The following is a 21,701-nucleotide window of genomic DNA, read 5'->3' as shown; positions in this document are numbered from 1 at the left end:
ACTGTATAAATGCAGGGAACAGCTCTTATTTATTAAAATTCATATTGAGGTGCCTGGGTGGCTCAGTCTATTAAGTGACTGACTCTTGGTTTCAGCTCAGGTCATGATCTCAGGGTCATGAGATTGACCCCACATCAGGCTCCATGCTCTGCAGGGAGTCTGCTTCTCTCCTTCTCTCTCTCCCTCTGCCCCTCCCCACTGCTCGCTCATGCTCTTGCTCTCTAAAATAAATAAACAAATAATTTTTAAAGAATAATATTTATATAGTTCTTTTATATACAGTGCACAACTGAAAATACATATAAATGCCAATCTCACATCCTCAACCTTCAAAATATTGAAACTTTACATTATGTACCCATTGTTCTTATCTAGTCATAGTTAACCTTAATACAGAATTATTTTACACTTTTTTATCATCTGACTATTGTCCTCATGATTTCATAGTCATTTATGGTCATTTTCCTAAATAATTATGATTTCTTTTAACCTACTTACCTATTGTTGTTCTGTTTTTTCCAACTAGCCAGCAGTGGTAGCTGAAAAGTGATAGGACGCTGACGAAGAACATTGTAGACACAAAGAAAAGGAAAAGTACGTGGAACTTTGCACGTGTATCAGAGAGTTCATTCTGAGGAAGGAAGAAGAGTTAACTTTAGAATAGTCAGCCCCTAAAATATATTATTACTTGATTCTTCCTAAAGACTGTTGAATCTACCAAAAATCTTGCCAGATCTGAAGAATATAAAATAAATTCAGATAATAAATCCAAAAGCAACATCTCCCAGAACAGAAAATTGGCATTATCAAAGGAGCTTGCTTATATAAAAGGTTGAAAGGGTCATTTAAAAAATTACTCTTAAACATTTAAAAATTTTAGTAATATATTCAGTAATAAAATAAAAAGAAGCATTTTTTTACTCAACATTTTTCTTTTGTACTTTATGCATATATTCCTAAACTTTCCCTGATATCCAGGATAGACAAGGGTTTTTCCTTATCTATGCTAAAATATTTGCTTATTTTAATTATACACGCTGCTAACCAAACATTAATTGTGATAAATTTGTGTACTTCTTTAATTTCTATTTTTTTTTTTAAAGATTTTTTTAATTTATCTGACAGAGAAACAGCGAGAGAGGGAACACAAGCGGGGGAGTGAGAGAGGGAGAAGCAGGCTTCCCGCGGAGCAGGGAGCCCGATGCAGGGCTCGATCCCAGGACTCTGGGATCATGACCTGAGCTGAAGGCAGACGCTTAATAAGCCACCCAGGCGCCCCTTTAATTTCTATTTTTGGAACACCCCAGCATATATCCCCATGCCCTCAGCTGTTCAATTCCTACCTTTTTTATCCTCAATTTCTACAGGTTTTTTTTTTAGGTAATTAGCGCTTTAGGTAAATACATTTACCACAAGGTATTAGTGAATGAAAACAGCTTTGCTGTTACCCATTCTTATGGCTATATTCATTTTAACAGAAGCAAAATCTTAACCTAGAAGAAATTAGTATCTATTAATAGGAGAAAGAGGAAGCCTTTAAGTGTTAGCTCTTAAAATAAAACCACATGTGCAAATCACAGACTCCACTAGAACATGAGGTGGTCCTGGCTTGATTTAAACACTGTTTACATGATAAAATGAAGGTTTTTAGCATTAGATTATTCTGGCATTTATTTTTTACTCTTCTCTCCCAGAGTAGCCACAGTACCTTTTAAACATATCAAGCAATTCTTTTAACTTCCCATCTTGTGAAGCAAATGAGTATTATACATATTTACTATAAATTTTCACAAGAATGGCATGGCAATAATGTTATTTTACCTTTGGACAACTCTCTGTAGATTTCCTGTGGCAAAGCTTGTACAAATAGAGATAATGTATTAAGAAACTAAATTTTATACAAAATTATCCTGAACACTAGTTTTATAAATCTTTCGTTCTGAAGGAACACTAAGATGTTGTTCTCTAAAGGTCACTGACAACATTTTCTCCAAAAACACAAAAGAGAAAACAGACAAGAAAATTTAGCTCCTTAAGCACATTCAAGGTACACCTTAAATATATACTTTCCCACTATTTTTAAAGAGATTTATATCTAGGAAAGAATAAATTAATTTTTTTAGCAAATAGCTTTTATTAAAAAGCTTCTGATTAGTAGTTTCTCAAAACTGTATCTGAGAATTTCTTACCACCTTCAGTCACTACTACTGCAAAAGCCTTCTAAGAGATGCTATCATGACCTTCAGTCTAGTTTCAGCTCTGCAATCAGAGTGATCCATTACAATAAGATCATGTTACTCCTCTGCTCCTGTTTCATTCGGCATGGAAGACACAGTCCTCCAACACTCTCCAAGGCCCACTGCCTGGACTTCTCATTAGTCCCATTCTCTCTCATTCTACGCCAGCCACCTGGCCTCCTTGCTGTTACACAAACATGGTGGGGACTCTCCTACTTTTGGGCCTTTGCTCTAAAGTCGAGATGTTTCCTCAAAAATGTTCTTCTCTCAAATGTCCACTAACTCCTTTCAAGTCTTTGCTCAAATCTTACCTTCTGAAATCTACCCTGATCACACTCTTCAAAAAAACTGAGATATAATTGACACATAACATTCTGTTAGTTTCAGGTGTAAAACATGACTCAATATATGTACACATTGCAAAATGATCATCACAGTAAGTCTAGTTAACACCCATACCAGTTATAAAACTTTTTTCCTAGTGATGAGATCTTTTAAGATGTACTAACTTAGCGTCAATATACTTAGCTGTAGTCACCATGTTGTGCATTATATACCCAGGACTTATTAATGTTATCTTGAGCACCTTCACTCACTTTATCCATCCCCCGCCACTGCCCCGACAATCACCAATCTGTTATCTATGAGTCCAAGAAAAATTTTTTTTAGATTCTACATATAAGTGACAAAAACAGTATTTGTCTTTCTCTGACTTATTTCACTTAGTGTAATGTCTTCCAAGCCCACCCATGTGGTCATAAATGGCAGGATTTCCTAAGTCTTTATGGCCAAGTAATATTCCATTGTGTACACACACACAAACACAATTTTCTTCATCCATTCATCTACTGATGGGACACTTAGGTTGTTTTCATGTCTTGGCTATTATAAATAAGCTTCAATGTACATGGGGTTTACACATATCTTTTCATTTCCTTTGGATAAATATCCAGAAGTAGAATTGCTGGATCATATGGTAGTTCTAATGTTTGGAGGAAGCTTCATACTGTTTCCATAGCAGCTAAACCAATCTACATCCCCACCAACAGTACATGGGTTCCCTTTTCTCCACATCCCCACCAACACTAGTTACTTCTTATCTTTTGATAATAGCCGTTCTAACAGGTATGAGTTGGTATCTCACTGTGGTTTGGATTTGCATTTCCCTGATTAGAGACATTGAGCACTTTTTCATGTACCTGCTGGCCATCCATATGTCTTTGGGAAAATGTCTATTCAGATCCTCTGCCCATTTTTAAATTTTTTTTGGCTACTGAGTTGTAGAAGTTCTTTATATATTTTGTCTATTAAGCCCTTATCCGATATATGATTTGCAAGTATCTTCTCCCATTCAGTAACCTGCCTTTTTGTTTTGTTGATGGTTTTCTTTGCTGTACAGAAGCTTCTTAGTCTGATGTAGTCCCACTTGTTTATTTTTGCTTTTGTTATTTTGCTTTTGTTGCCAAATCTAAAAAATCATCATCAGGACCAATGTGAAGGAGCTTACTGCCAATGTTTTCAAAATCTGAGACTTACAGTTTTAGGTCTTATGATCAAGTCTTTAATCCATTTGGAATTTTTGTATGATGTAAGATAGGGATCCAGTTTCATTCTTTTGCATGTGGCTGTGCATTTTTCCCAACATTATTTATTACAGAGACTATCCTTACCCACTGTATACTCTTGGCTTCACTGTTGTAAATTAACTGACCAAAGATTCATGGGTTTATTTCTGACCTATTTTGTTCCATTTATTTATGTGTCTGTTTTCACGCCAATACTATACTGTTCTGATTACTATAACTTTGTAATATGGTTTGAAATCAGGAAGTGTGATACTTCCAGCTTTGCTCTTCTTTTTCAAGACTGCCGTGGCTATTTGGGGTCTTTTGTGGTTCCACACAGATTTTAGAACTGTTTGTTCGATTTCTGTGAAAGATGTCATTGGAACTTAGGGATTACACTGATTCTGTAGATGGCTTTTGGTAGTATGGACATTTTAATATTAATTCTTCACATTTTAACAATATTAATTCTTCCAGTCCATGAGCACAGATTAACTTTCCATTAATTTGTGCCTTCAATTGCTTTCATCAATCTCAATGTACAGGTCTCTCACCTCCTTGGTTAAAGTTATTCCCTAAGTATTTTGACATTTTTGATGCAAGTATAAATGGGATTGTTTTCTTAATTTCTCTTCTGATAGTCTGTTACTAGTGATTTTGAACCCTGCAACTTTTCTGAATTGGCTTCTTAGTTCTAATAGTTTTTGGTGGAGAATTCAGGGTATTCTAAATATATTATGTATTATGCAAATAGAGACAGCTTTACTTCTTTCTTATTTGAATTCTTTTTCTTGCCTAATTGCTGTGGCTAGGATTTCCAATACATATTGTGTTGAATAAACAGCAAGAGTGGGAATCCTGGTCTTGTTCTTAATCTTAGGGGGAAAGCTTTAAGCTTTTCATCACTGAGTATGATGTTAGCTGTGGGACTGTCATATATGGACTTTACTGTGTTGAGATACGTTCCTTCTATACCTACTTTGTTAAGAATTTTTACCAAAAATGGATGAATTTTATCAAATGCTTTTTCTGCATCTATTGAGATATGATTTTTTTCATTCATTTTGTTAATGTGGTATGTCATGCTGATTGATTTAAAGATGCTGAACCATACCTGCATCCCTGGAATAAATCCCACATGATCATAGTGTATGATCCTTTTAATTTTTAATGTATTGCTGAATTCAGCTTGCTAATATTTTTTTGAATATTTTTACATCTTTGTTCAATAGGGATATTGGCCTATAATTTTCTTTACTTGTAGTGCCCTTGTCCATTTTGGTATCAGGGTAATACTGGCCTCATAAAATGAATTTGGAAGTGTTCCCTCTTCTATTTTCTTGGAAGATTTTGAGGACTGGAATTCACTACCAAGCCATCTGGGCCCTGGACTTTAGTTTATTGGGAAGTTACTGATTACTGATTTAATCTCCTTACTAGCAATTAATCTCTTCAGATTTTCTATTCCATCATGATTCAGTCTTGGTAGGTTGTATTTTCTAGGAAAGTATCCATTTCTGCTAAGTTGTCCAATTTGCTGGTGTATCATTGTTCATAGTAATCTCTTATGATCCTTTGTATTTCTGTGGTATCACATACAATGTTTTCTCTTTCATTTCTGATTTTATTTGAGTCCTCTTTCTTTCTTGGTGAGTCTAGGTAAATGTTTGACTATTTTGTTTATCTTTAAAAAAAAACCCAGCTCTTTCACTGATCTTTTCTATTGTCTTTTTAGTCTCTATTTATTTCCACTCTGATTTGTTATTTTCCCCCTTGTACTAACTTTGGCTTGTATGTTCTTTTTCTAGTTCCTTGAGAGGTGAAGTTAGGTTACTTTAGATCATTCTTATTTGTGAGTTTACCAGTTTTCTTTTTTGTAATTGATTTCTGGTTTTATATCATTGTGTTTTCTGTTTCTTTTGGATGGAGTGTTCTTTATGTCTGGTAAGTCCACCTGGTCTAATGTGTCATTTTAATGCCAATCTTCCTTATTGATTTTCTGTCTGGATGACCTATCCATTGATGAAAGTGGGGTATTAAAGTCTCTACTATTATTGTATTGCTCTCTACTTCTCTCTTTAGGTCTGTTAATATTTGCTCTATATATCTAGGTGCTCCCATGTGTCCACTAACTTCCTTCAAGTCTTTGCTCAGATCTGATTGTCTTACCGAGTAGGTCTACCCTGATCACTCTCTTTAACACTTCTATCTGTCCCTGTCATACTCACCCCACACACACTTGCCACATCCCTTACCCTGCTCTACTTTTACTTTTTTTCATAGTGTTTACTATACAATAGGATTTACTTATTTATTACGCTTATATGCCATCCTCTTCTTAAAAGTAAGTTCTATAAAAACAGGACTCTGTTTTGTTCAGTGATATATCCAAAGTGCCTAGAACACTGCCTAGCACATAGTAGGTACTAAATAAATATTTGTTAAATGAAGAAAAAGATAGATTTAAGTTTACTAGTCTTTCCTGACTCATGACAAGTTTGAAAAAAGTTTTAACATTTTTTTTTAGAGATAGAAAGCATGCACATGAGTGGGGGAGGGGCAGAGGGAAAGGGAGAGAGAATCTCAAGCAGGTTCCGGAAACGTTCAGCATGGAGCCCAACTCAGGGCTCAATCTGATGACCGTGAGATCATGATTTGAGCTGAAATCAAGAGCCACCCAGTCACCCCCCAAAATATTTATTCTTTAATTAATAAATCATTATATGCAAACACTCCTGAAGTTTCTGGAGAAGAAATGTGAAATTCTATAATTTAGACTTTATTCATGTGGCACTGAATCCTCTTCATTTAAATAGGGCCACTGAGTAGGGTTAAGTAGGTTGTAAACTGAACAAAGATGCTTAGAACTAGGGGAACAACAGAACTCAAAATTCACTGGGCTGAGACTACGCAGAACTGGGGTGCTCTTTTCTAATAAAGGAACACACAAAGGAACTGTAAATACTAGCATACCCTGGGTTTTAAATACCCAAAGTTTAAAAAATTCAACAATGTCTTAGTGAAAGTCCTTCTAAAATGTATTAGATATTTCTTGGAAAAATAACTGTACTTGATGACTTGAGGCTTTAATTGTGTAATTCTCAAGTATGACTATGAATAGCAACTCACAGTGAAAAGTATTTGGATGCTGAAATAGAGATATCTATGTTCAAATTCTGGCTAGTTTCCTAACTCCTCTAACCTCAGTTTTCAACGTTGAAAATTATTGAAAATAATAGCTCCTTCTGCAATAACTGTATTTTCTTATTTTTTGTTTTCTTTTTTCTTTTTATTTTTGAGAGAGAGAGAGTGAGTGAGTGGCGGGGTGGTGGGGGGAAAGAGGCACAGGGAGAGGGAGACAGAATCTTAAGCAGGCTCCATGCCCAGTGTGGAGCCCAACACGGGGCTCGATCTCACAACCCTGAGATCATGACCTGAGACAAAATCAAAAGTTGGATGCTTAACTGATTGAGCCACTCAGGCCCCCCTTATTTTCTGTATTCTTGATGCTTTGGCATCTGAGGCCTTGCTGACTGAAGAGAGACCGCCTCTCTCCACAGCTAACCAGTTCTTAAGTGATAGCAAGGAATAAACCTCTCATACACAAACTAACCAACCATAGTTCATACTCCATATCACTTCCTCTATTGGACTATTATACTCCAGGAGGCAAAACTTTCCTGCCATAACCATTCCAAGGATACACACAGACAACCAGGGACAACCCTTATGACCAGAGACCACAGATATTATGCAAACGGGCTAACCTAAATCTTGTTACCCTGCCTGGTGCTTCCCTGTGTGGCCCTGCATGGTGTGGTATGCCCCTTCCCTCAGAAACTGTGAGCAACAAACTATCTTTTCAATAGAAATCATCTCCTGATCTGCTGGCTTCACCACACCTGAACGGTTCAATTATAAAACCTACATTTTAAAACTTCTTAACAGGATTTTTAGGAAGAGTAAATACAATGTACTTTTTGACTACAATAATGCCTTCTTCAAAATCAAAGATTTAAATGTGAAGACAAAAACAACTAAAATACCAAAGGAGAACCTGGGTGAATGTTGTGTAAATATACAGTGAATAGACTAAAGCCAGAAATCATAAATGAAAAGTACTGCTTTTATTTTTTTATTTAATTTTATTTAATTTTATTTTTAAGATTTTATTTATTTATTTGACAGAGAGAGAGTGAGAGCAGGAACAGAAGCAGGGGGAGTGGGAGAGGGAGAAGCAGGCTTCCCACGGAGCAGGGAGCCCAATGTGGGGCTCGATCCCAGGACCCTGGGATCATGACCTGAGCCAAAGGCAGATGCTTAATGACTGAGCCACCCAGGCGCCCCCCCCCCTTTTTTTTTTAAGATTTTTTTAAATTTTTATTTATGAGAGACAGAGCAAGAGAGAAAGGCAGAGGGAGAAGCAGGCTCCCAAGGAGCAGGGAGCCCGATGCGGGACTCGATCCCAGGACCCTGAGATCATGACCTGAGCCGAAGGCAGACGCTTAACCATCTGAGCCACCCAGGCGCCCCTTTTTATTTTATTTTTAAAAGATTTTATTAATTAATTTGAGAGAGTGCAGAGAGAGAGAGTGTACACTGGGGGGGGGAGGGCAGAGGAAGAGGGAGTAGCAGGTTCCCCACTGAGCAGGGAGCCAGATGCAGGGCTTTATCCCAGGACCCTGGGATCATGACCTGAGCCAGAGGCAGACAGTTAACTGACTGAGCCACCCAGGCACCCCTATTATTTCTGATTTTCTGATTATTTATTTAAAAGCAGTACTTTAGCGGCTCCTGGGTGGCTCAGTTGGTTGGGCATCTGACTCTTGATTTTGGCTGGGGTCACGATCTTAGGGTCCCAGGGTCATGAGTTTGAGCCTTCTGTAGGGCTCGCGCTCAGCAAAGAGTCTCCTTGTCCCTTTCCCTCCCCCCGCCCCCACTCCTGTGCAAGCAACGCACGCACTCTCTCTACAATAAATAAATAAAATCTTAAAAAAAAGAAATCATAAAAATACTGCTTTAAAAATAAAAAACTTTGATTTGATAAAAATTAAAGAAAACAGGGTTTTAAGATATAAATTGAAAGTGTGGAAAAAAACATTTACAACTTATGACAAAAAGGATTAACATCTATAGAGGCAGGAACCAGATTAGTGGTTATTTGGGGTGTTGGCAATTTCATTTTTATCACTGTAAAACTGCAGTAAGTCTCTTCAACTCAAGTAAAAAGCAATTACTTCCCTAAAATTGATAGGTCTATTGTTAGAATATTGCTGAAAATAGTTTGGCTCACCAAAAAAAGTTCACTATATCCTATTTAGTATCCATTTATTTGCAAATAAACATATGAAGGTAAATTGTAATCCCATCTGCTTTCTGATCAAATTCTACCTAGTAAAATTGAAATAAAGTACATCTACTTATAGGGCGCCTGGGTGGCTCAGTTGGTTAAGCGACTGCCTTCGGCTCAGGTCATGATTCTGCAGTCCTGGGATCGAGTCCCGCATCGGGCTCCCTGCTCGGCAGGGAGTCTGCTTCTCCCTCTGACCCTCCCCGCCTCATGCTCGCTCTATCTCATTCTCTCTCTCAAATAAATAAATAAAATCTTTAAAAAAAAAAAATTAAAAAAAAAAAGTACATCTACTTATAATAAAGAATGAAGGAATTCTTTATGAATATATAGCATCTTAAAAAGTTTTAAGTATATGTTTTAAGATAGAAAAAAGACTTACCGTCCAAAATTTTATAAAGTACTGTAAAACTGTTGTAGCCACGAAAAGGCAATATAACAAGGAATACAATAAAAACAGCAGGAAGAATTTGTAATTAGAAAATCCCACACAGTTATTCACCCTAGAAGAATGAAGAAAGTCACACTGTAAAAATAAGACAAATCACAAACTCTCAGAAACAAAAAACAGAATGGTGTTTGCCAGGGGTTAGGGGGGCGGTGATGGGTGTAAAATTTTAGTTTTGCAAGATGAAAAAGTTCTGAGGATTGGTTACACAATATGAACATATTTAATACTACTGAACTGTACACTTAGAAATGGTTAAGATGGTAAGTTTTAATGTTATTTTTTAACAATAATAAAAACAATAATAATATATATGGCAGATAAAAAACTTAACTATTATTACTTGGAAATGGGCCATTTGGGAAGTAGGGAGCAGTATCTTAATTGTGGATGTGTGTTTTTAATAAATTCTATGAGGAATTTGGAATTTTAATGTTAATTCTTAATATATACTTACTTGGGTTACTAACATCAGAGTATATATTTAAAGGAATACACAATATAAACATGTACATACATAAATATGCATATAAGTAGGACCAATTCAACCTTGAGTAATCGAGTAATTGAACTGACCTTCAAAATTTAGGAATGCTGTGGTAATTTACCTCCAATTCTCTCCTTCCCACCTCTCCACCCCCAATGTGATTTCCTCTTTTTTATACATACCAAGGACAGTGATGATCCATCTTAAGAATACATCTAAAAAACAAATAAACATAAGAGAATCCTTGCATAAAAATTCCCCTAATTTTAATTTCTGATAGTTTTCTCTTTCTTTGGCTTAAATTTTTACCTTTACAAATAATATCTTAGAAAAACTGACCGAGGGGTGCCTGGGTAGCTCAGTGGGTTAAGTGTGCGACTCTTGACTTCAGTTCAAGTCATGATCTCAGGGCTGTGAGACTGAGCCCTGCATTGGGTTCCATGCTGGGGGTGGAGCCTGCTTAAGATTCTCTCTCTCCCTCCCCCTCTGCCTCTCTCTCTCTCTTCCCTGCTCCCTCTCTAAAAAAATAAAGAAAAACTAACCCAGTAAACATTAGGTTAGAGAAAAGTTCTGGCATTTCCACAAGGCCTTTTATAGTTAAGAGATGATTTTTAATACTGGGAATTTAGCTGAGCATAGCCAAATGCCTTGAGCCATACCAAATGACATTTTAATATGATATAGTACATATAGCACTAGGTAAATTAGATAGGTCCAGCTTACAAATTACTGAGGGAGAGAAAATGAAATACAGAAATCCCTATACTATTTTAACTACACACAACACATAAAAATAAAACTTTAGGAGCAAATATGTTAAAATATTAACAATGATAGGCTTATAGATGGTTATTTTTTCCATATAATTTACAAAATTTTATTCCATGCATAAGCACCACTGTACTTTTATAATTAAAAAACCCCTCCAAATTTGCCTCATCACCAATACATGCAATCTAGATTTGTATAAAGTTAGACTATAGAACATCTCAAATACAGCAGTCCCCCTTATCCATAGTCACCCCCATATCCAGCTTCCCCTGGTTTCAGCTACCCACAGTCACCGAGGTCTAGAAGCAGATGATCCTCCTTCTGACATACTTCAGAAGGTCAGTGGTAGCCTAATGCTATGTCACAGTGCCTACCTCATTCACCTCCCTTCATCTCATCACAATAAGGGTAAGTACAGTAGAATGCATTTAGAGAGACCACATTCACATAACTTTTATTACAGTATATTGCTATAATTGTTCCATTTTATTATTAGCTATTGTTATTAATCTCTTACTGTGCCTAATTTATAAACTAAACCTTATCATAGGTGTATGTATAGTATATGTAGGGTTTGGTATTATCTAGTTTCGGGCATCCACTGGGGGTCTTGGAATAGATCCCCAGGCAGATAAGAGGCGACTGCTGCAATATAGGAAATGAATAAACTAATACCCAGGATGTTAAACAGCCTAACTAAAGTTCAAGGACTAGTAGAGATTCCCAAACTATGGATGTTTCCTTCAACACACTACATTCTCACAAGGGCACGCACACACACACACACACACACACAGAATCAAAATTTTCTGGGAACAATGTCACAGATGGTAATTGAAAACAATATTTTTGTGGTTTGTTAGGTTTTAATATTAACAGTAAAAATAAGAAAATTGTCATGATAGTCTTTTTTTTTTTTTCAGTGAGTCTTTTTAATCCAGGAAATAAAGTTATCCTTCTCAAGGGGGTTATTACTTACTTGCTCATCAATATTAAATTAAGCATAAGCATAGGAAGAATATTTTAACAACTATTATAGGAACTGTTAATCAAGATTACTTCAAAGTATATTCTAGCTTACATAAATATTTTTGTTAGCCCAGAATACATAGCAAATAAAGGGAGAGGATACAGTGTTCTTGCTAAGTATAAAGCATATGAAATATTCCTTCCCCTTCCATTCCCCTGTCACCAATTTCCAGTGCTAGGGTTAAATAGAAACAAACAAGTAATACTTACATGTCACATGCTGAGCAGTGATGTGCCCGGTCAGGTTTAATCAACTGACATCTTTCACAATACCTGATGGCTATATTTAAGAATTAAAAGGAAATTGTTGAAGGATGTATAAGCTTAGTTAATTTGACTATATAAGTTACTTTCATTTCTTTTACAAATAATTCTGTGAAATTGATAACTAATAATTTTAAAATAATACCAAAATGCATTAGAGAGCTTCTGAAATCAAAATGTCAAGAGGTAGAAGGAAACCTCAGAAATAGAACAGTGCCCAGCAATTTTCAGATGGAAAAGGAGATCTATAGCAAGTAAGTGACTTGCACAAGGTCAAACACCTAGTCAGGTAGTAGCATAACTCAGATTTACTAAGTCCCGATTCAAGCTTTTTTTCCTACTATAATACATTGTCTATACTAAAATATCCCAAAATGAATGTGCTTAAACTTTTTAAGGCACCCTGTGGGATTTTGTTTTTAACATTATAAAATAGCTTTTTCAAGAAAAACAAAACCACAACCTTTTATCTCCCATCCCTATCCCAAATAGCAAAATCGAAACAACATTTTTAAAAACAAACAACCCTGAACTTCTTCCCACTCAATTCTAACATATGTTACTGCTGCCCAATTTATATGTTCATTCAAAACATGAGCACCTATTAGGTGCCAGATACTGTCCTAGGCTTAAATCCCTGCCTTCATGGAACTTATATTCTTTTGGAGAAGATGGGGAGTACTAAATAAGTTAACAAAATAAATAGTATATTAGTGGTACGTGCTAATAAGAAAAATAAAGCAGGGAGGGGGAATTGGGATATTGTATACTGTAATTTCAGAGACATTTGAGAAAACTGAAATTGAAGGAAGGGGGTTACTAAGTCACACTGGGAAAAACAGGATTCTAAGCAGAGGACAGGCCTTGAGGTGGGAGCATGCTTAGTTTGTTTAAAGAATAGGGAAGGGTGTGGTGTGCCTGGAACAGGGTGAAAAGGAGGTCAGAGATGACGTCAGAGATTAATAAGAAATCAGATCAAGTAAGACTTGTTTTCAGCTCAAGTACTCTGATTAAAAAAAAATTCAAGAGAAGAAGTCCACTGGAATAAGAGTTCCATCAGAGTCTGTATATCGTACAGAACCTTAAGTTTCGGTTTTTGAAATTTAAATAAGTGACAAATAGATCTTTGAGATTCACGAGGGAAATGTCCCAAGACTTCACAAATCAAAAAGTACCTTAAAAGCCATTATTATGGATGAATAGAGAATAATAACATTATAGTTAGACGCTAATTGTTCTCTATATGATGGCCTCTAAACCAAACAAACTGTACTGACTTGGCAACAAGGCAAATTACTACTGATCTTTCACAAATAGTTGAAACATTTATAGATTTAGAGCACTTAAATGGCAAACACTCTACTTGATTTTGTAAATGGCTTCTTTGGAGGTATCTGCTTGATTGATAAGCCACTCTCTCCTTCTCTGGGAAATGAGTTCAGACCACCCTCCCTGCTTCTAGTTCATGCTCTCTCTCCTATGGATTCAGCACTGGGACTGAGAATGAGTTATGGCTGCATACTGCCGCAACTGGGTAACATGTGATGGTGATATTTTGCCATGTGAACGGGATAAAAAATAAAAACTTGTTTGCAGGGAGATAGTGTTAAAAATGAAAGAGAGACACAGAAACAAGAAGAAATAAGCTGCACAGGGTCCCAGTTTTGGTTTTCCAATTATGGGTTCCAGTTCTTTCTTGTAGCCCTGCCCTTCACATACAGGAAATACCCACCATTTCATATTTTTTGGTAGCTTTTTGGGGTGAAAGGAGTTAAAAAGCTGAAGCTGTTGCCTGTTACTTGTGATCCTAACAAACATAGTAATTGTGTAGAAAATACGTTCAAATAAAAATTTAAATTAAGTATACCCTCTAAAAAGTGCATGAATCATGTCATGTATTACAATCTATTTGGAAGGAAATTTGGCAGTATCAATAAAAATTTAAGATGTATATGTTCTCTGACTCAGCATTTCTACTTCTAGAAAATTCTATAGATGTGTTCACTACAGCATTGTTTTTAATAACAAAATACTATGAATAACTTGAATTATCCAAATGGCAAAGCATTTTGATATATCCATACAGTGGAATACTATGTAAACTTTAACAAGAATTTTCCATACAAAATACACATGTACCCTAAGTTGGAAAAATGCAAATATATCACATGGAAAAAAAGCAAATTGTTGAACAGTCTGGATATGTAGCATGTTTCACATGTCTGAGGGGAATAAGAATACATATTTTTTTTCTTTACATATCCCAATAAAATGCATCCACCTTCCAGATGTGAATTAACATATAAGAGAGACAAAGTGTTATTTTGAAGTAATGTTGTAAGTTATACCTGCTAAAAGGCACTATCCAGGTAACCAAATTTGTATTGGTTAAAATCTGTTTACTCTAGTTGTTAAAATATATTAATTAATTGTACATAAGTTATGTAATACTCTGCCAAGTATAAAAAATTCCTGCAAAGATATACAGGGTGCCCCCAGAGAGTAGTGCTGGGGTGAAGGGTAAACTCACTTTTCTTTCTTTTTTTCTTGTAGGCTCCAAGCCCAGCATGGAGCGCAAAGCAGGGCTTGAACTGATGACCCTGAGATCAAGACCTGAGCTGAGATCAAGAGTCAGACCCTGAGATCAAGAGTTGGATGCTTAACTGAGCCACCCAGGTGCCCCTCACTTTTCATCTGGTGCCCTAAAAAAAAATTTTTTTTTAAATCATGGCATGTATTACTTTTGTTATTTCAACAAAAATATCTTTAAGATGAAGGGAATGTATATAAATATCCACCTAAAAGAATAAGCTATAGTTTACTGAGGGTGTGTTCTATAACACCTCACCTGGGTTGGACATGAGGGAAATAAAACCATACAACATAGAAAAAGTAAAGCTATAAAGGACAGTAGAAATCTCCTAGTTGATATCTCCATTCTACAGATGAAAAACACCCTAATATCAAGAGAAAGTAATTTGCCCAAAGCTATATATAGCTGAATTAGTGGTAAGATGAGGATCAGGAGTATCTTATATTCTTTTTCCTCTATACTTCCACTCAAAATTCTGAGATGAGAATTTTGCCCTGAGATGAGACCAAACTGAACAGACCTTTGAGGAAGACTTTTGTAGGATCCTGATGACGGAGTAGACAGAAGAACTGAGGAAAAAGGAGCCATTGGCAAACTTCAGTTTCTTGTCTTGGGTGCTGAAATGAACAAGGCTGCCAACGGCAGAAATAAGCTCAGTCTGGGGGAAGCAGGGAGAGTGGGGCAGGATGTTTTTCATTTATTCATTCTCTCATTCATTCAACAAAATTTAGAGTTTCTACCATGTGACAAATATTGCTTGATGGTATTAAATTTTGAACTGATGAATCCAGTTTTATTTGGGTTTGTAGGTTTGGATAATAGGTCACTCAAGGACAGCTATTCTGGTGGGAGCCAGGAAGGTGATGAAGTAGGAGGACTCTAAGCTCACCCAGTCCCATGGATACACGTAGAAAACAGACATATCAGTGCAACTAACCTAGAAAATGACCAAGCTGGAGATGCTGAATGGGTAGACACATGCCAAGAGGGATGAATCCTTGAATAATGGCTACAGGGTGCTCTGGGGGAGAGGTCTGCAGGTTCTTCCCTCTGAAACATCAGGAAGAATGCTGCAGCCCTCGTGCAGCTAGACTGTAGGCTTCTAGATAAGTGATCCTGGTGTGCAGCTGCAACTCCACCCCTTTGCCTCACATACAAGAAAGGGTCTGGAATGCAAATGAGCGCTAGTGTGACAATATCCTTGAATCTGTTTTTTTTTTTTTTAAAGATTTATTTATTCATTTGAGAGAGCGAGAATGAGAGAGAATACATGAGAGGGGGGAGGGTCAGAGGGAGAAGCAGACTCCCCGCCGAGCAGGGAGCCCGATGCGGGACTTGATGCGGGACTTGATCCAGGGACTCCAGGATCATGACCTGAGCCGAAGGCAGTTGCTTAACCAACTGAGCCACCCAGGCGCCCTCCTTGAATCTGTTTTAATTCATATTCAGAAAAGTGAACTCATTCCTGAAAACTACTAAAGAAAACAAACTGAGACACAATAAACTAATAATCACAATATCCTAGTGTCAGAATTCCAGAGGTGAAAACAAAAGCCGAAGGAACAGTATGAAAAGAATAAGGGCAAGGCACCCTTGTGAGGTTAAGAAAAATTAAAAAAAATTTAGGAGGAAGAATAATCATTCAAGGATTAAGAAACAGAACTAGAACAGAAAAGCACAAAGAAGAAAGCTTTTCAAGAAACCAGAATGACAAAAGTCACTGAACTTGGGTAGGGATAATGGAAGCCAGTTGTCTGGTATTAGCTGGGAAGGAAAAGAGGACTTGGGTGCAGACAACTTATAAGAGAATCTAACTCAAAGGGAAGAGAAAATATAATGGCGGTTAGAACAGCATCTGAACCAAACTGTTGTTGTTTTTGAGAGAGATATACTTTGACATATACCTGAGAGCAAAGGGAAAAAACTGGCTGTGATTTTTTAAGTGGAGACGCAAGTGTTATAGGAGCAAACTGGGGGAGAAGAGAAGAAAAAGGTCAGTAATCTTCATGCAAATATAACAAAGGACAAGGGGCGCCTGGGTGGCACAGTCAGGTAGGCTTCCGATTCTTGGTTTCAACCCTGATCTCAGGGTTGTGGGATAGAACCCCGTGTCAGGCTCCACGCTCAGCTCAGTCTGTTAAAGTCTCTCTCTCCCTCTAACCCCCACCCCCGCACTCTTTCTCTCTCAAATAAATAAATAAGTCTTAAAAAAAAAACAAAAAAAGGATGAGAACACACATACCAAGAGGAAACTGATATGCTCTGGAAAAGCCAGTTTGTAAAGGTGCACTGGCAGCAGGGACTCTGTCACCAGTTAGGTCAGATGCTAGCTCTCCCACTTACTAGCTTGTGACCTTGCGTCAGTAACTTACTTTCCATGAGCCGCAATTGCCTCTTCTGTACGTGCAAATAATACCAAGTGTAAAGGACTATTGTGCAGATTAAATATAAATCTCCTGGAACATATCAGATTCTCAATAAAGCAGGTGTTACTAGGATGATAATAATAATTACTATTTCGGGGCGCCTGGGTGGCTCAGTCGGTTAAGTGTCTGCCTTCAGCTCAGGTCATGATCCCGGGGTGCTAGGATCGAGTCCCACATTGGGCTCCCTGCTCTGTGGGGAACCTGCTTCTCCCTCTGCCTGCCACTCCCCCTGCTTGTGCTCTCTCTCTCTGTCAAATAAATAAATAAAATCTTTAAAAAAATTATTTCTGATAAAATACAAAGTCAGACTATGATGGGGAAAATCAGTGAAAGAGAGAAAACTAGGGAGATTTAAAAGTGCATAAACAGTGCTCATTTTGACAGCACATATACTAAAACTGGCACAATACAGATAAGATTAACATGGCCTCTGCGTGAGAATGACATTCAAAAAGTGAATAAACAGCCAATAAGGAGAATACCCAGGAAGAGGTTCATTCAACAAATATCTACTGAGGGCCTATTTAATCAAGACACTTTGTTAGAGACCATGGGAAAAATTCCTGACTGCCAGAGTCTTAGAATAAGGTCGAGTAAGTGACATAAACAGAAATAACTATGAGGCAGTGATTTGTGACCTACAAGGTAAGAATTTGAGAAGTTCAGAGAAGACTTTAAAAATCACTTCTTGGGGCGCCTGGGTGGCTCAGTCAGTTAAAGTGACTGACTCCTGATTTTGGCTCAGGTCATGAGCTCAGGGTCCTGGGATGGAGCCTCATGTCAGGCTTCCCCCTCAGTGGGGAGTCTGCTTGTCTCCCTCTCCCTTTGCCCCTCCCCCCCAACCGTATGCATGCACGCATGCTCCCGCGCGCTCTCTCTCTCTCAAGTAAATAAATCAATCTTTAAAAAAATATTGCAATTTTAGTATATGTGCTGCCGAAGCGAGCACAATAAATCTTTAAAAAAATAAAAATCACTTCTTGCTCAAGTGAATAGAAATGGGTGAAAAGAAGCAGACATTGAATTAAAACTTTAAACTGGATTTAGAGAGGAAAAAATAATTGTTCTAAGCAGAGAAAAAGAATAAAAAAGGTGGGGAAAGACAAGAGTGCTTTTAGCACAGAGGTGATGCAAGGAAACAGTGTGGGACAAAGCTAGAGAGAGATGTCAATTGGATCCACACTGTGGAGGGAGAAGGTCTAGAAAGACCCATTTTGTTTCCTGAATAGCTAATAATCTCTCCACATGGTTCAAAAAAGCCCAAAAAGGAACTGGGTGAAAAGCCCCCCACCTCTCCTCCGTGTGGAGGCAGCTCCATCACTTTCACTCGTCTCTGCTCTATGAAAAGTCTACTTTCTATAATATGTATTTCTGTAATTTTGTTTTTTAAAGAATGAATGCATATTATTTCTATAATAAGAAAAAAGATAAAAACTCCCAAAGTTTGGAATTCTAAGCAATAGAATTGCAGTATAAAATGGTGCTCAAGAGCAGGGACTCTGCCTGTAGTCAGAAGGTAAGTTATAAATCCCAGATCTTATTACTCGGGGACTTTGGACACCTACTTTGTGCCTCATTTCTTCATCTCTAAAATGAAGACAAGTGCAGCACCTCCCTCAGAGTTGTTCTGAGGATTAAATAATCACTAGTAAAGTATTTAGCATAATTCTGGTATAATATTGAATAGATGAAGGGTATTATTCAGAGTAGAGGAAAGCCTTAGTGTAAAGATGTTACATCAGTGGCTATTAACTCTTCAGGCCACACATACTGCTCTGAAAATCAGATTATCTTGGTATGAATGGGGTATTTTGAACACTACATGTACCCACAACTTTGCATACCATCTCAGAATTCATAAATTCTCTGAAGTCTTGGACTTTGGGTTAAGAACATCTAATCTACAGAACTGTAAGTAGAAATAATTATTATAAATCAGACTTTTCATAATTGAATATAAAAAAGGATTATTTTATATTAGCTAACCATTTACTGAAAATTTATTATTAATACCAAGATCTACACTAAATGTATATATCTCATTCATGTATCTCATTTAATATTTCCACTAACCCAAAGATGTAGATATTCTTATCTTCATTTTAAAATAAGGAAACAAAGGGGCACCTGGGGGCCTCAGTCGGTTAGGCATCTGACTCTTGATTTTGGCTTAGGTTATGATTTCAGGGTTGTGAGATTGAGCCCACACTAGGCTCCACACCAGGCATGGAGACTGCTTAAGATTCTCTCTATTGCTCTCCGTCTGCCCCCCACCACTTGCACACTCTCTCTCAAAAAACAAAACAAAACCAAAAAACCAATAAAATAAAAAATAAAATAAGGAAACAAGAACTTAGAAAGTTAGTGACTTTCACTACCCTAGTACTGGAAAAGCTTGGGTCTGGTTTGAAATTCATGTTTTTGTTATGTACAGCAATATATTAGTCATGCAAAAAGAATAGTATTAAATGCATGAAAAATTTAAGTCAGCCAAATATCCCCTCCTAAAATCTTGTACAAACTTAGTTACATTCCTTAGCCACGACTTGCACATAACTATACAAAGGTAAAGCTCCTCTTATTTCCCCTCGGAGCTGAACAGCATAGTGGGTTCTAGAGCCAGAGCACCCAGATTTAAATCCATTTTTCTACATATGGCTTCAAACAAGTTATAAACCTCTCTGTGTCTCAGTCTCCTCATCTGTAAAATGAAGACAATAGTATCTACCTCAAAGGGCTGCTGTGAAGTTTAAATGAGTGTGTGTAAAGTACAGAATAATTGTTAGCTATTATATTATCCTGTATTTGAACAAAACTCATGAGGTATATAATATAGAACTTAAAACCATTTCCTATACTTAAGTGACTACACTGGCCACTCATAAATTCATTCGTATTGTAAGACTGTCACCCTGAGAAAAGGAAGGTGCCGCAGGAGTCACCTATGTCAATAGGCAGTGGGAGAGTAGAAATACCAACATCTTTGTAACCAGACAAACCTGAGTTCAAATTTTGGCTCTTTTGAGTATTGGGTTTAAAACTTGACAGGATTCTTCCCCTTTGTGTCTTTTACTCCTCTCCATTCTAAGTTAGCACATTCTTGATTTTTTTAAAAATGACTCCATGATGACACACAATATTCAAAATCAAACCAGAATTTCTAAATGATGGTTTGCTAAGAATAACAAGTGACATTTTTAGCCATGAGGTTGAATTAGAAAAAAAATGCAGAGAGAAGTGAGCCCCTTAAAAAATCTGTATCAATATATGTACAAATGTATGTACATCTGAAATACCACAGAAGATACAGAACACAGGAAAATCTTGTTTTTGCAGATGTTATCTGTAGCAATCACAATATCGATGTAACTGTCAAATCATGCAGATATATCTTGGCAGGATTAACCATATTTTAAAAATTCCTTCGCAAGGAAAGCTTAAGACTGGTTTTTCTTACTCCTTGAAGCTGATGTGGTGTAGATAGGTAAGTCCCTTGCTGCTCTTTTCAAAATTTCTTGTTGTCTTTCTTGGCTGAATTCCTTTTCATAACGTTCCTTTTCAGAACTGGGCAAGTAGAACTATAAAAGGAGAAATAACTATTAATTCTTTTTAATCCCATAAACTATTATGCTCAGAAAAACAAAGTTTCATCCTTTGTTGAAAACACATTTTCTTCTATGAAGGCAAAACTTATTTTCAAATTAAAGAAGCTAAATCAAGTATATTTTAACAAAACTACATACCTTTGACAGATTAAGAAATATTTGCCCTCTATACTAGTGATGGGAAAAAATGTTAACTAGAAAATTTTGCATCTTTGTATTTTACAGAAAAAATTAAATACCTCCAACCAAAAAGGGCTTAATATATATATTTTCTATTAGTAAAAATTTTGATGTTTGAAAATTAGTGCCAAGAAAATTTTAATTTTTGGAAGGATGTCCAAGATTCACTGGCTTTGGGTTAAGAGGTTAAATCATAGGCACATGGTCCAGCCATTTTCTGGCCAAATATTTCAGTGAGGTCAACAAGTCATTCTTTTACTACTCTGTTTTAGCTTTTAAAGAGCTAACCAATAGGAATACTTTCTGCAAAATTATTAAGGATTGTCAAAGCAAGCATAGTCTCCTTTTCTCAAAGAGTTAATTCCTTTATGCTATTTTTAGTTTCCATTTCTTAAGTTTTTATTCCCATAGTGTGGCCAGCCTCCAGTTCATTTCTTAAATAGCATTTTCCTTACAAAGGACTTGTTTATAGTTGCTCCTCATGTCATCCCAGCATCTCAAGGACCCTCAGTTTTATGCCTCTAATTTCATGTAAACAAAAGCTTTCAGTTTCTATCAGTCTTTATTTCACAGCATTTCCTTTTAAACTAAAAATGGCTTGAGACTTGTTCTTGATCATGTCTTGTATTTTAACTGTACTGTTTCTCAATTTTTTTCAAGCAAAAGCAAGGTTTTGCTTGAAAAGGCCTAAAGAGTCATGAATGGAGTTTTTATATTCAAGTATTTTGATCTACCTGCTAACTCAC

At 36.7% G+C, this 21,701-nt stretch overlaps 1 protein-coding gene, 1 long non-coding RNA gene and 1 other non-coding gene across 13 annotated transcripts in view; 2 read left to right on the top strand and 1 right to left on the bottom strand.

The window, feature by feature from the left end:
• LOC123839572 (uncharacterized) overlaps positions 1-20,259 on the top strand; it is a 45,061-nt gene extending 24,802 nt beyond the window's left edge. For all 3 annotated transcript variants that reach the window (XR_010410078.1, XR_010410077.1, XR_010410080.1), the window contains one exon: positions 14,705-20,259. This is a non-coding gene — a long non-coding RNA (uncharacterized LOC123839572). The remainder of the gene's footprint in view (positions 1-14,704) is intronic.
• ZDHHC20 (zinc finger DHHC-type palmitoyltransferase 20) overlaps positions 1-21,701 on the bottom strand; it is an 80,946-nt gene that overhangs the window by 19,290 nt on the left and 39,955 nt on the right. For all 9 annotated transcript variants that reach the window (XR_008505645.2, XR_010410076.1, XR_008505646.2 and 6 more), the window contains exons 4-8: positions 20,628-20,748; positions 12,098-12,167; positions 10,270-10,302; positions 9,535-9,655; positions 499-631 (exon numbers count right to left, since the gene is read on the bottom strand). Coding sequence is in view for 6 of the 9 variants with exons in the window: in XM_045869175.3 (XP_045725131.1) it covers positions 499-631; positions 9,535-9,655; positions 10,270-10,302; positions 12,098-12,167; positions 20,628-20,748 (478 nt within the window). In the remaining 3 variants the exon portion in view is untranslated. The remainder of the gene's footprint in view (positions 1-498; positions 632-9,534; positions 9,656-10,269; positions 10,303-12,097; positions 12,168-20,627; positions 20,749-21,701) is intronic.
• On the top strand, positions 17,539-17,645 carry LOC123840042 (U6 spliceosomal RNA). The gene has a single exon (XR_006789865.1). It is a non-coding gene; the product is annotated as a U6 spliceosomal RNA (small nuclear RNA).

The sequence above is a fragment of the Mirounga angustirostris genome, unplaced genomic scaffold (assembly GCF_029215605.1).
Source record: "Mirounga angustirostris isolate CCGP_5_RB_7025 unplaced genomic scaffold, mMirAng1.0.hap1 SCAF_3, whole genome shotgun sequence".
NCBI lineage: Eukaryota > Metazoa > Chordata > Mammalia > Carnivora > Phocidae > Mirounga > Mirounga angustirostris.
The sequence above is the reverse complement of the archived record's forward strand: the minus strand, read 5'-3'. Positions and strand labels throughout refer to the sequence as shown.